This window comes from Syzygium oleosum, unplaced genomic scaffold (assembly GCF_021117445.2).
Source record: "Syzygium oleosum isolate NSW1041296 unplaced genomic scaffold, Sole_v2.1 Sole_v2.38, whole genome shotgun sequence".
Lineage (NCBI taxonomy): Eukaryota > Viridiplantae > Streptophyta > Magnoliopsida > Myrtales > Myrtaceae > Syzygium > Syzygium oleosum.
This window is the reverse complement of record NW_026607522.1, coordinates 2,122,102-2,137,015: the sequence shown is the minus strand read 5'-3', so window position 1 is coordinate 2,137,015 and position 14,914 is coordinate 2,122,102. Positions and strand designations below refer to the sequence as shown.

The following is a 14,914-nucleotide window of genomic DNA, read 5'->3' as shown; positions in this document are numbered from 1 at the left end:
ACCCTAACCCTTTTGAGTGTTATACAGCTTTATTTTCCCTATCCTTTTTCATCATTTGCGTGTAAGTTTGGGAGTCTCCCCAAAATGAGGCCAAGTGAGCAATTCCCTTTGGTTCTACCCTCTGAACTTTCCCCACCATAATCTCACACAACAACCTAATCCTTTTAGCCATTTCCATGGCCCTACCCACAAGAATATACTGACCTCATTGAATATCTCAACTCTTGGCTTTTTCCTTGCCCTTTTCTTTAATCTAAAACCCTAAAATTACCATTACATTACTTCTTTTTTTCCCCTATCATACCCATGTTTTTTTCATCTGCTCTCCATCTCGTTCAAACCCAGCCTTCTCCTCCAGAGGCTCGGTGGTTACTACAGCTGTTCCTATTCTTATGTCCAGCGAGTGAACCCTGCGTTGCCTTGGAGTGGACCTGCTCGCCCGTGGCACAATGGAAGGCAACAAAGGAGTTGAAGCAGCTCGCCTGGCCTCCCTCTGCAAAAGATTGGGGTGGCTATGGTCAAAAGATGATATAGAGACATGGGATGACGAAGCTCCAAAGGAAAAAGTAGACGAATGTAAACTTATTCTGGTGGGTAAGATACTGTCTAACCCATCCATTTAACTTTCAAGCTTCCCAAAACACTATGAAAAAAACCTTGGTGTGTTGATACCGTGGAAATTTCACAAAGGGAAATAGGGCTATTTGTGTTCAAATTCAGAAATGAGGGAGAGAAAAATAGGGTCTTGGAGAATGGTCCTTGGCTATTTTCAAATCATTTAGCTATTCTCAAACCACGGACTCCTAATACTGCCCTAAATTGTTATGATTTCACTACTTGTACGTTCTGGTTCAAGTGTTTGGTCTTCCTTTGGAGAGGGGTATGAAGGAGACTATTCGTAGAGCTATCCAAAATCTAGGGAGAGTTCTTGAGGCTAAAGTTGAATCTAAAGATAGGGCTTCACTTCGAGTTGGGAAAGCTAGAGTGGGTATTAATATTCTGGAACCCCTTAAAACTGGAAAGCTAATTAAAATGGAAGGGAAGAATAACTGGTTAGATTTTCGTTATGAAAGGTTATCCTACTTTTGTTACTCGTGTGGAAGAATGGGTCATTACGCCATGTATTGCAAAGATTTTCCTTTCAATGAAGATAAATTGGAAAGGAAAGAAGATAGAATTTATGGTCAGTGACTTCGAGCTGAAGTGTCAGAATACAGCCTGTTTTGGAAAGCTTTTAATGAGAAACAGGAGAGGACAGATAAAGAGGAGGAATTTACTCCCGAGACACTAAGGATAACAACCCAGCTAGTCCCCTTTGAGCCAAACAGCTGCTGCAAAGGTAAAGGCGTAGCGGAGATAAAAGATACAGCTATGATGAATGTAACACCATGAATCTTGAGTAAACAAAACCTAAACGGAGTGATGGTCTTGTATAACAAAATGACACATGAGACCGCTGGTTTTCTTCCAAACTAGGAAACTCAGGGTATGGAGGAGGGTTTGTCGAAGACTAAAAGGTTGAAGATCTTTTAGAACTCAAGGCTTATTCTTCTAAGAAGAAAAGGAAACGTTTTTCCCCTATGGGCCAATAGCCAGCACATAAGACGTGATACATGAGACTAACCTGCTAGATACCCCGGTCATTGAAGTGGAGGGGTCCAGAAAATGGGCTTTGGTAGCTAGCCTTAATAAGCCACCAAGTGACAATGACGCTCATAAACTGGAACTATTAAGGTCTGGGAAATAACTTAACAATTCATGCTCTTAGAACCCTCGTGGCTTAGGAAAAGCCCAATTTAGTGTTCTTAATGGAAACCAAAATTAGGAGGGAGTGGTCCGGAAGATTCAAAAGAGGTTGAAATTTCCCTTCTGCTGTGTGAAGGGTCCAATAGGAATAGCAGGGGGTTTAGCAGTGTTTTGGAATGATATGGTGTCCCGCAATATAGTGAGACAAAATGCGGAGTTTATTTATATGATTTGCGATGACGTGGAGAGTGGAAAAAAGATGCACATTACCTGTCTATATGCTTCGATGTGTTATCAAAGCAAGTTATAACTATGGGAAGCGCTGAAAAACATTAGTTCATTTAACAACCTACCATGGATGTGTAGGAGACTTCAATGAAGTTCTCTACCATTGGGAGAAGGCCGAGAAAAGGACTGTTGAATATTATAGAATGAACTCTTTTCGCGAGTTTCTAAATGATTGTTCCTTGATGGATTTTAGAGTAAGGGCTAAGCATTCACATGGATTAACAATAGAGAATGAGAGGAATTTATGAAGAAAAGATTGGATATGGTGGTATGCACCATGGATTAGAGATTGATGTTCCTAGAAGCTGAGGCTTACGCATTACCCACCATAGGTTCGGACCATTGCCCACTATTGTTGAATTTCAAGGTGGAGCGAGTGAATTGAAAAAAGGAGTTTAAATTTGAGATGTATTGGTTGGAGGATGAGGAATGTCGTACCGTGGTTTCTGACTCATGTGCGTCTTCGGGTCTAAATAGTACTAACCTCTCTAGAAAGTTAAAGAGTACGTCTTTAGCACTCACTAAGTGGAGCTGGAAAAGATTTTCCCATGGCCATTAGAAAATTATTACCATGAAGCAGGAAATTCAGCAACATATGAATAATTCTGGTGGTTTTTTTAATAGGGAGCAAGTTTGCCACCTCCAAAAGGAAATTAAAAAGGCTTAAAAACAGGAGGAAATGTATTGGGGCATGAGGTCTAGAATCAATTGGCTTAAATGGAGGCACCTACTATCCAATGTAAGTAAAGAAACAGAACAACTATGTTGCAAAGCTCGAATGGTACTTGGCTGAGGGACCAAACTAGATTGAAGGAGATGACGGTGGAATATTTTGAGAAATTATATCAATCAGTTGGGTCTCAAGACTTCCGACCAATGTTATCACAATGTCCGCGTGTGGTGTCAAAGGATATGAATGACTATTTAGTGGCTGAGGTAACGATGGAAGAGTTACAAGAAGTGGTTTTCCAACTTGGGGCTTCCAAAGCTCCTTGTTCGAATGGCCTCAATGGGTTGTTCTACCAACACCACTGGGCAATTTTAAAGGAAGACATTTTCAATGCAACAAACGACTTCTTCGTTTCCAGGAGGATGGAACTAGATTTAAATCGGAATATTATTTCCCTTATACCCAAATCACCCAATTCTAAAAGACTTGAACAGTTATGTCATATTAGCCTGTGTTACTTTATCTACAAGATTATCTCCAAGGTGATTGCTAATCGACTAAAGCCTTGGCTATCAAATCTTATTGTACGAGAGCAAAGTGCGTTTGTGATTGGGAGGCAAATTCAAGATAATATTCTAGTTGTGCAAAAGGTGTTCCACCATCTCAAAATTAGAAAGAGAAAGAGGAGATTTCAGGCTGTTTTAAAAGTAGATATGCAAAAAGCCTACAACTGTGTAGAATGAGACTTTTTAGAGGCTTGCACTATCAAATGAAGTCAATCGCCAGTGGAGTTTCAATGTAGGTGGGGTTTCACGCAAGGTGGGTGCATTGGATTATGGAGTGCGTGACTACGGTTTCCTTCGATGTTAAATTCAATGGAGAACCATCAAGGTATTTTCAGCCTTCGAGGGGTCTTAGACACGGAGACCCACTCTCACCTTAACTCTTCATTTTGGTGGCCAATGTGCCCTCCACACTCATTAAGAATGTCATTGGTATGGAAAATATTAGAGGTATTCAGCTCAACAGGTGGTGCCCTGCACTTTCTTGTCTATTTTTCCCGAATGACTCTATTTTCTTCTTGAATGGGAAGTTACAGGAATGTCAAAACTTAGGCTAATATTCTGAATCAATATTGTATGGCCATGGGACAAGCTATTAACCTGAACAAGTCTGGCATCTTTTTTAGTAGGAACTGTCCTCTAAGGCTGAAGGAAAACTTGGCTAGAGAATTGAGACTGCATTTAATCGTCCAGATTTCTAATCATGATAGGATAAGAAATACTGGGATTTTATTATACCCTATCTATTATTTAGTGAACTGCGGATTTAAAGTTGGATATTTTTATATCATATCCTATTTATTGTTTGGTAGAAACTAGATATCAATGTAAAGGACATATAGGCTCCTACGTAGTCTCCATGAAATAATATCGATCTTATCATCATAAATAACAAAAGCTGCACTTCCTTTTGTTGATATGTTTATGAGAGCAGCAATTTTTTTTTTTCAAACTTGTGTCAAAAATTAATTAAAGAGCCAAAAGAACAATTGGTATTCTTGAAGCAATGGATTAATAAGGTTTACTACTATGATGCAGTCACAAATTCACAATCCCCAAAACTTTCAGTATCACCTTCCATAGTAGAATAAATTCATCGTCGGCATTTTAGCAATAATGATCATATTTCTACATGTGCAACACATCCTTTCCCCACAAGATGTCGTACACCAAAACGATTGTGATATGTACACTTTGAACACCTCAAGTTCAAAAATATATCCACATGCTCTTGGTTTGTACTACAATTTAGTCACATAAAACAATCAATATTTAAATCACTTGAAGAAAGTAAACCAAAGAATCGAGGGAAAGAAAACCCTCATAGACATTTCATCGAATAGATTACGTGCACCTGGTTAGAGAACAAGACCTGGGTAATTCAAACTCAGATTCACAACCTGACTCTATCTAGATCAATACACGATGTTTGCAATCGAAGTAATAAACTCAGACGAAGCAGAATTCAATCCTAGAAAAACACACAATACCTCATCTATTTTCCTCAAAACAGAGTTGTATATGAGATTCGATTTTACCCGGTTAATGAGCGAATCCGAGACTACAAATGGCAGCTTGAGAGATCAATTACCTCCTAGTTAGGAGAACGGAAAATAAAACAATAGAAATGTTTTCCTTCCGAAGCTTGAGTTTAAATGGTGAAGGAAAAAAGCTGTGATAAGAATGTTGAATTTCTGGAAAATGAAGAGCAAAATTCAGCAACAAAGATTTCGCGGATTGAAGCTTGAACTCGCCGGAGATGGAGCTTGAATTCGTCGGATTAGAGCTACGGAGAAGAAGACAGTTCGACTCTCGCTGCTTTTGTGAATTGTTTTCTTGAAGCTTGGATATGAGAGGAGTCGAGCGTGTGAACGAAGAGAGTGCATAGGGTTCTGTGAAAAATAGCTGGACAAGAGAAATCTTATCTGGGTCTATCCCACCTCCCCCTTGGGATTTTTTTATTCGCGCTATATCCCCTCTATATCCGACTTTATCCTATCCTGAACACTTGCCAAACACAAGATAGGATATTCCCAACTTTTATCCGGACAACCAAACGCAACTTGAGGGTTTCGATGATTGATAGGATAAGGAAATATTTGGGGATTCTATCAGGTTGGGGTGGCTCAAAGAAGGAAATGTTCGCTTGGATATTAGGGCAAGTGAACTCTAAAATAGAAGAGTAGAATGAATCAATAATTTCCAAGGCCGATAAAGAAATCTTGATAAAATCGGTGGTTCAAGCATTTCCGCAATACGCCACGTTGATTTTTAACTCCCAATGTATATTTGTAAGTGAGTGGAACGGAAAATCGCAGCCTTTTGGTGGAAAAGCTCAGTGGCTAAATCGAGTTTGCATTGGAAAAAATGGGAATTACTCAAAACGACAAAAGACTTGGGAGGGCTTGGATTCAAAGACCTAATTGCTTTCAACAAAGCAATGTTAGGCAAACGGGCGTGGAGGCTCCTCCAAAAACCAACCTTCTTTATGGAGTCAAGTTCTCAAAGGAATTTACTTTCCTAATAGGGACTTTTGGCGAGCGGAGAAAGGATCAAGGCCATCATGGGAGTGGTAGAGTATTTTAACGGGTAGGGACGCTATTCATCAGCAAGTACAGTGATATGTGGGAGATGGCAAGAAAGTACATATCAGAGAAGATAAACTGTTGAGTAGGGAGATAATAGGAGGACCAATTCCTATAGGAGAACCAAAGCTGGTGGCTAATTCTATAAATCAAGAGGAGAAAACATGGAACACTCAACTTGTGAGAAACAGTTTCGATGATCAAACAGTGAAGCAAATCCTATCAATAACGGTTAGACCCCAAGCAATATCAGACCAGATCATCTGGATAGGGACACAGATAGACAAATATGTAGTTAAAAGTGGTTACAATTGCTTAAGGGTGGCAGAACAAAACAACAGCCATATCTTAGCTTCCTCCTCTTTCCAAGTACCACACAGCCTTTGGAGAGGCATATGGAAAATGAGAACTGCTTCCAAAATTAAATTTTTTCATGTGGTCTCTTTGTCAAAATGCCCTACCCACAAAGGACAATCTCTTCCGAAAGAAAATCCTACCTGACTCGGTATGTGATTTGTGCCACGATGGCATCCCATAATCAACGAGCATCTCCTTTTGCAATGTCCATGGACAAGAGAAGTTTGGGCAAACCTGCAGCTTAACATCCAAATTCCATTACAGGGTTTATCATGAATTAAAGCATGGCTAGCAGATCCGGAGGTAGTTGCTTCGGTCCTCTGGCAAATGTGGAAGGCGTGGAATAATTTCACATTCAGGAAACTAAGCCTAGATCCGGTGTTTACGGTGGATTCAGCGCTCGCCACCTCGAGAATCTCCTACTCCTGGGATCCGCAGACCACGAACAGCACACATGCCTACAATGGTTCCTCCTAGACTTGGCTTCCTCTGAAAATTGAAACTCAGAAGGTAAATATAGATAGTGCTTACTTGATGTGAGCAGCGAAGGGAGTTGTGGCCTGTGTGTGCCGCGACCACAAAGGACGATTGATTGATGGTCACACCTGGAATGTCCAAGCTTTGTCATCTTTGCAGGTTGAGGAGCTGCCACTTTCTCAAACCCTCAACTTTTTGATTCAGAAAAGGAAAGAAACTAATGACATAATAGTCAAGTCAAACAGCCTGTTGGCAGTAAATGCGATAGTCAAGTCATTCTAGTTCTGTTCCTTAGGAGATATGTGGATTTCTCTTTGACTGCACAGCTTTGCTCCAATCATTCACGAAACTCCAGATCCAGCATTGTAGAAGGGAGGCTAATTTTGTTGCGGACTAGGCTACAAAAGCTTACGAACGCAAGTATCTACCCTCTAATTGGATTGTATCTCCTCGTCTTACTCTTTTGGATCTATTATGTTCCGAAGCCCATTTAGTGGGGCCATTTGTTTTTCCTAGTTAAATGAAAGCACTTTCGTTTTGACCCAAAAAAAAAAAAATTTACTCAGTGTCTCCTAGCTGACCAAACCCACATTGTTTAGCCTCACGTAAATGCTCGATAAAATAAGCCACATAGAATTACCTCACTGTTTGAAACACGAGCAAAAGCCATAAAAAAAACCCTAAACTTTACCCACCGTGACACATTAAATCTAAATATTTTTCTATGACAAAAAAAATCTCAAACCTGTACATGTGTAACACATTTATCCTCCGTCAAAATCCTGAATTAGAACCATTAAAAATCTTTCTACATGGATGCCAGAAAGTAAATAGTATTGACATGGCACCCACATGGCTTAAGTGTAAAAAAAAGAATGTTATTTTGACTGAAAAATCATTTAACGAAACCTTGACGGAGGATAAATGTGTCACATAAGTACAAGTTTGGGATTTTTTATGTCACAAGAAAATGTGTAGAGTAAATGTGTCATAATTAGCATAGTTTGGAGTTTTTGATGTCTCATAAAAAAAATTTAGGTGTGGATGTATCACAGTGGCCATGATTTGAGATTTTGTATGACTTTTTCCCTTGAAACACTCACTTCTTCACAAAGAAAATGACATCAATTAGATATGTGCGGAAATCATCGAGTTTAGAGTTGTGCGGCTAAAAGAGGAATAAAATACCAAAAAATCCATCTCTCATTATACATATGTAGGTTATCAAGTGAACGTGGCCTTCAAGAAGAATTTGAATCCAAATAGGAAAGTTTGTTGGCAAAGTCGGTCAAGATTTCGCACCAACTCAGACTTCTAGTAAACTGGAGAAGTAATTAAACACTGGTATAAGGACAGCAGGAGTGCCATAACTTTCGTACGGCGCTCACTTGAGTGCCATAATTTTTTTTCACTCACTTAAATGCCACATTGGAGTAAAATAAATCATTTGAGTGCCACTTCTGGCAAATCGTCCTACATGGTTTTTTTAATTAATTTTCCATCCGACGTGAATTTTTTAAATGTTTTTTATTATTTTTTTGAATTTTATTTATTTTGATTTTTTGTTTTTGTTTTTCTTTTCCTTTTTTAATTTTCTTCTTTTTTCAAGGCCGGAAAGGGTCATCGGTGACCCTCGTCGGCTGCGAAGCCCTTGCCCAATGGGCGAGGGCCGCCTTGCCCTCCACCATGAAGGCTCTGGCAAGGCCATCGCGGCCTTGCCGGTAGTGGACGAGGCCGCGAAGGCCATTGCCAGCTCTAGGTGGCCGCGGGCAAGGCGGTGTTGGCTGTGACACCTTACCGGCGGCCGCCCAGATCTGGCGACGGCCTTCGCAGCCTCGCCCACTACCGGCGAGGGCCGCCTTGCCCTCCACCTTGAAGGCTTGGGCAAGGTCATCACGGCCTTGCCGGCAATGGTTGAGGCCGCGAAGGCCGTCGCCAAATTTGCCGGCGGCCTCGCCAGATCTGGCAGCGACACCTTGCTTGCGGCCACCCAGATTTGGCGACGGTCTTTGTAGCCTCGACCATTGCCGGCAAGGCCGCAATGGCCTTGCCCGGACCTTCGCGATGCAGGGCAAGGCGGCCCTCCCCCATCTAGGCGAGGGCTTCGCAGCCAGCAAGGGTTGCCGATGACCCTCGCGTGGCATTAAAAAAAAAAGCTAAAAAAAAGGAAAATAAAAATTCAAAATATTCCCAAAAAAATTAAAATCAAAATTCCAAAAATATATCAAAAAATTATCAACGTCAGCGCCGGCGAAGCCACGTCGGACGACCAGCGTCCACGTCGAATTTTCTGGCGAGGCAAATCACCGATGTCACTTAAGTGATCGTTTTTTCAAATTTGTAGCACTTAAGTGATCATTTTTTCAAATTTGTGGCACTCAAGTGAGCGAAAAAAAAAATTATGGCATTCAAATGAGCGCCGTACAAAAATTATGGCACTCCTAGTGTTCTTATCCTTTAAGGACCCGACTTGTTGTCAACAAGCTCCAAAGATGGTGTGGACATAGCGACCGGGTGGACGGCAGTGATGATGGTGGGATGGAGTTCACGCTTAGACCCGAGAGAGAGAACGATGAGTGAGGGGAGAGTTTTTCTTTTACTTTTTTTTTTTTTGGATTGTGTTTGAAGTAATATGTGCGTGATATTTAGGGCTGGCAAAATAGCCATTTTGTAACTTAGATTTTTTCTTTGGTCAGGAACTCGAATTTAATGAGCCCAATTTTGGATAACTCGTTTGTTTCTAAATTGGTCAAAAATGGGTTGAGAAAAATAAAATCCATAAATGGGTCACTAAATATTTCAACCTATTTTCCAAAGTCAGTCGCTCTTTTTTGAAATGATGACCGCTCGAACTTGCCATCCTCCAAGTAGTCATGGCCACGAACCGGAACCGCCGGTTCGTGGCCATGTATGAACCGGTTCCGGTTATCTTTTTTTTTTTTTTTTTTTTTTGCCCGTTGCCAAGGCAGCCTGCAAAGGCATTTGCCCAGCAACAGGCCATAACAAGGCAGCACTGCAGACGTGCAGTCCCTATTGCAGGTTTTCTGTTTTTTTTTTAATTTATTTATTTAAATTTTTTGATTTTTTTTTTGTAACCGGGCCCGGAACCGGGTCGTAGGCCACAGGCCGGTTCCGGTTCCGAACCGCGGGCCCGGTCAACGGGCCAGGCCCGGGTTTGACCGGGCCGAAACCGGCCCGTGGCCATGACTACCTCCAAGTTCGAAAGCCGAGACCAGACCAGCCTGGCTATTTCGAATCCTCCGAACTCAGATCAAATCCCAACCCGGAACCCTAACTTGGCACCCAAAAATTCCCCCCGGGCACCATCCCCGCACGAATCAGGAATGCGAGGCGAAGGGGGAGTATCATGCCAAGTGAAGAGCACGACCTGGGATCGACGATTGAGCTCGATTGAATTAGTGCAAAAGCGCGACGAAGAGATCGAGGTTGAAGAAATGGAGGGAACAAACAAGGGCGTGAGATTTATTAGAAGAAAGCAACAGAGTTCTAAGAAGCTATCAAGTGCAGCTTGCGAACGAGAGAGAGAGAGAGAGAGAGCGCAAGGGACTGAGTTTTTATTAGGGGTTTTTTTCTTTCTTTGAAACGAGTTTTTATTAGGAGATATTAAACTATTGGGAAAATTCCAAATAAGGGAGCCATCATTTTTTTAAATAAAGGCCTTAAATAAATCTCGTTTTAAAAAAAAAAGGCCTCAAGTGACCATGATAGTTCCAAATAAGGGTCTAAAGTGACCATAACAGTTTTAAATAAGGGTCTAACCTCGCCGATTGGCTAAATTTCCAATCGGTGAAGTGCATTTTTGTCCAAAGACACCTAAATTTTAGTTAAATTAGATTAAAAATTAAGAAATATATTTTTTCAAAAGAAAAAAAAAAGCTCAAACTTAGAAAAAAACAAAAAGAAGACCAGGCGGTGTGTGTTTTATTTTTATTTTTTTATTTTTAGCTTTTTGTATTTTTTGAATTTGTCTTTTTATGGAAAAAAATTTTGGATTTTTTATCTAATTTTAAAAAATTAGGATTCAGATCAAAACGATGTCTTTTTAGTACTTTAGTTAACCTTAATGCCACATAGCATGCCACGTGGGAGAGATAAAATTAAAAATAAACAATGTCAATATTTTTTGTTAGTCAAATTGGACGGAGTTAGCAGAGGACTCTATTTTCACACAAATTCAAGTCTTGGGCTAGGGTCTGTGGGCGACCCTCACTTGTGGCTTTTCAAGGGTAGCCTCGCCCAGGCCTCTCCGGGTATCACCAACCATTGTTTGAGATCAGCCACCGACGAAAAGTAAAGAAAAAAATAGAAAAAGGAAAAAATAAAGAAAAGAAGGGGAAAAAAAAGAAAAAAACCAAAGAATAGGCCCTTCTTTGAAATCGACATGGCTACTTCAGGCCCTTATTTGAACAAAATTCACTTGTAGCCCTTATTTGAGAAAATGATGGCACTTTAAGCTTTTATTTAAGAAAATGAAGATACTTTAGGCTACTTCAGGCCCTTATTTGAACAAAATTCACTTCTAGCCCTTATTTGAGAAAATGATGATACTTTAGGCTTTTATTTAAGAAAATAAAGATACTTTAGGCCCTGATTTGAAATTTTCCCTAAACTATTTCTCATGTCTTTGCTCAAATTTATTAGGGGATAATAATAAAGTACTTGAGAGGCGTAGAACCGCCCTGCACCAAGGTCATTCGCTGTCGCGGCAATATCAGCGAGTGCGCGTCTGAGGTTGTCTATTGACCTATAGCTAGTAATTAACTATTAATTATCATGCTAATTGCTAAATCAGAAATAACTTGCTTGAATGAGTGTGGGTGTGGGCTTTTGACCCATTTATGACCTATTTTTGTGGCTTTATTTTTTTTCAACCCATTAATGATCTATTTAGGAAAAAAAAAACGAGTTACCCATACGAAGTCGGGCTCATTAAATCTGAGTCACCAAATGGATATGGAACCCATTTTGTCAACCTTAAGTTCTTTATAAATATTTCAATTTATAGGTTCATTACTTTCTTTATTTAATTTACTAATTTTTTATTGTTTAATTTGCTTTTTTAATTTGATATACACATGAAGAGCTTAAAGTAGGTTAAATGGGTGGATATAGGTATTCCTAAATCAAGTTAAATATTAATGTGTTTTGGTAATATGAATCGGGTCGGGCATGAGTCGGTTAAGGGTTGGGTTAAATTTACATTGCATGAAAATGGGTCAAAACGGATTAAATAGATCGATATGAGTTGGATCATTTTCGACCTGAGCTACCAATATGACGGCCCTAATGATATTAGAGCATTTAACCACCGATCAGATATTGCTGGGGGTGATATTATAGCCCTTCGACTGTTTCTTACCTTCAATTACGTATTGAGGTTGAAAGGTCAAACACTCCGGAGACCTTTTTCTTTTGTAATTTAAAGAGAATGAAGAGGCAGCCGACACAACTGCCCCTTTTGAGCATCACTATGAGAGTCTCCATCCATTACGAAATTTTCAATTTGAGTTATAACTACTTCAGTCCAACTATGGTATATGAGTCTGACATCAAAAGTCAGAAAACCTCTCCATATGAAGTAGTAAATGCCCAAGCACAAGCTTGCTAAATGTATAATTCAAATTTGTGATCTCACGAGTGTAACCCTTAACCACTAGGCTAGTATGCTCACCGCTTGCCAAAGGTATAATTCTGCAACTAAATTTTCACTTTAGCCTGCCCACCACAAGAAAATTGCCCAAGACACTCTGTGTGCTAAGGTCATATGATAGGGCTTGAGTTATTTATTTTGTTATTGTACTTATTTGATGATATCTGTGCAATGGAATAGTTCTTTCCCCAGCGCAAATACAAAATAAAAAGTCACTAAAATTGTCTTTCTTCAATATATAGTAAGTTAAGTAACTATGTCAACAATTTTCCTGGTGAAAAACTCCTTGATTTTGACTCCTTTTCTTTTCTAAAAAGCTGCGTAGTCATCTAGGATGGTAAAAATAACTACGGTCACTTATTTTCAGCGTTTAACAATATTCTTTTATCAGTCCGTGCAAAGCGCGAGTTCGCACCTAGTTGGGTATCATGAAGGAGACATAGGAAAGATTTTACTCACTAAATTTACACATCCCAACGGCAGCCACTCGAGAGGATAAAGGATAGGAAGAAGTGTCCTCTGGTGCCTGCGCTCCGTACAATCTGTGGGACAGAAAAGTCAGAAGGTCAAGAAAACACGACCATCTTCTCTGTACCAACACGCTATTGGAGTCCCACACCCATTCAATGCCAATTATGGAAAATTCAGAGGCTTGGGCGCTATTAAAAGCACACGGTCATGTATCCTTCTGTAGCTCTCTCAAATTTCTCAGTTATCGCCATGGCTTCTTACTCTTTCCACTTGCTCATGCTTTGCTCTATCCTATCAGTCACATTCCCCATCACTTCCCAAGCCTCTTTCAGGCCCAAAGCCCTCGTCCTCCCGGTCACCAAGGACTCCTCGACTCTCCAGTACCTCGCCGCCCTCCACCAGAGAACCCCCCTAGTCCCGGTCAAATTGACCCTCGACCTTGGCGGCGAGTTCCTTTGGGTCGAGTGCGACCGAGGCTTCTCATCGGCCACCTACAGCCCCGTCCACTGCCGCTCGGCCTCGTGCTCGCAAGCCCCCGGGGCGCCCCACAAGTATTGCAGCTCCTGCCGCTCCAGGGCCGGGCCCCTGTGCAACAACAACACGTGCACGGTCCACGTGGATAACACCATCATCGGCACTATCACCGGCGCCGAGCTGGCCCGGGACGTGTTGTCGGTCCAGTCCACCGACGGGTTGGGGCCGGGCCGGGCCGTCTCGGTGCCCGGGTTCCTCTTCTCCTGCAGCAGGAGTTTCCACCTGGAGGGCCTGGCTAGTGGGGTCCTGGGGATGGCGGGGCTAGGGAGGACCAGGACTTCACTCCCCTCCCAATTCTCAGCCTCCTTCAGCTTTGCTAGGAAGTTTGCCATTTGCTTGAGCCCATCCTCAAGCTCCAGTGGAGTGGCCTTCTTTGGTGATGGCCCCTACATGATGCTCCCTGGGATCGATGTCTCCAAGTCCCTCTACTTCACTCCCCTCATCACTACCCCTGCGAGCGATGTGCCAGGTCACGTTGGCAATCCCTCATCGGAATACTACATTGAACTCAAGTCCATCAAAGTGAACCAGAACCCGGTCCCGTTGAACTTGTCCCTCCTGGTCATCAACAAACAAGGCTATGGAGGAACCAAAATCAGCACCGTGGACCCGTACACCGTGTTGGAGACCTCGATCTACAGGGCCGTGGTCGGGGCTTTCGCCAAGGAACTTTCGACAGTCCCGAGAGTGGCGCCAATTAAGCCTTTCGAGGCATGTTTTGACTCGAGGAACATCTCAAGCACAAGGACCGGGCCGGCCGTGCCGACGATCAATTTGGTGTTCCCAAGTAGGGATAGGAAGAGGATTTGGCATTGGGGGATATTTGGGGCTAATTCGATGGTGCAAGTGAAGGAGGGTGTGCTGTGCTTGGGCTTTGTGGATGGTGGGTTGAATCCATTGACTCCAGTAGTGATTGGAGGGCATCAATTGGAGGACCATTTGCTGCAATTTGATCTGGCCTCGTCGGCCTTTGGGTTCAGCTCTTCTCTGCATTTCAGGCAGACGACCTGCTCAAACTTCAACTTCACTACCAAAGCTTAGTGGGAATGGTCCCACCGTGAGTTACTACTCTTTAATAAATGGCCAGACATTGTTGTGGCGTGAATCGGGTGACCCGCTTGTCAAAGATAAAATTTGCGTTTTGGCCTGTTTTGATACTTGTAACTTGTCTAATCATTTTCATCTCTAGAGATGTGTAATAAATGTTTACTGGTTGATAAGATATTCTAGTATATGTTGTCTCTTATGCAGAAGCTCGTTTACATGCTTTGAAAGCTGTCCTTGTCATTATAGTTGGATGTGTCTATAATATTTTAGTTGTTGAATATTTTAACTTCCGCCAAGGCGGAATTTATTGTCGAGGAAAGTGTTTGCATGCATTAGACGTTCATGAGTTCTACGACAACATAGGCATGTCCATTGACTTTTATCTTTGTTTGTAAAATCATTGAGGGCTACAAATTACATAATTTCAAATTAATAACAAGGAACAACAGGAGATTAAATTCTCGTTCTTTTTTATTACTAAAGACATCTGAGTTATCTTTATAAA

At 41.5% G+C, this 14,914-nt stretch overlaps 1 protein-coding gene across 1 annotated transcript; it reads left to right on the top strand.

Moving 5' to 3' along the window:
- Window positions 1-13,039: 13,039 nt before the first annotated feature.
- Window positions 13,040-14,608, top strand: LOC115665142 (probable aspartic proteinase GIP2). Its single transcript, XM_030587027.2, has one exon. The coding sequence runs from the start codon at window positions 13,078-13,080 to the stop codon at window positions 14,401-14,403; it is 1,326 nt and encodes a 441-aa protein (XP_030442887.1). The 5' UTR covers window positions 13,040-13,077; the 3' UTR covers window positions 14,404-14,608.
- The last annotated feature ends 306 nt before the right edge of the window (window positions 14,609-14,914 follow it).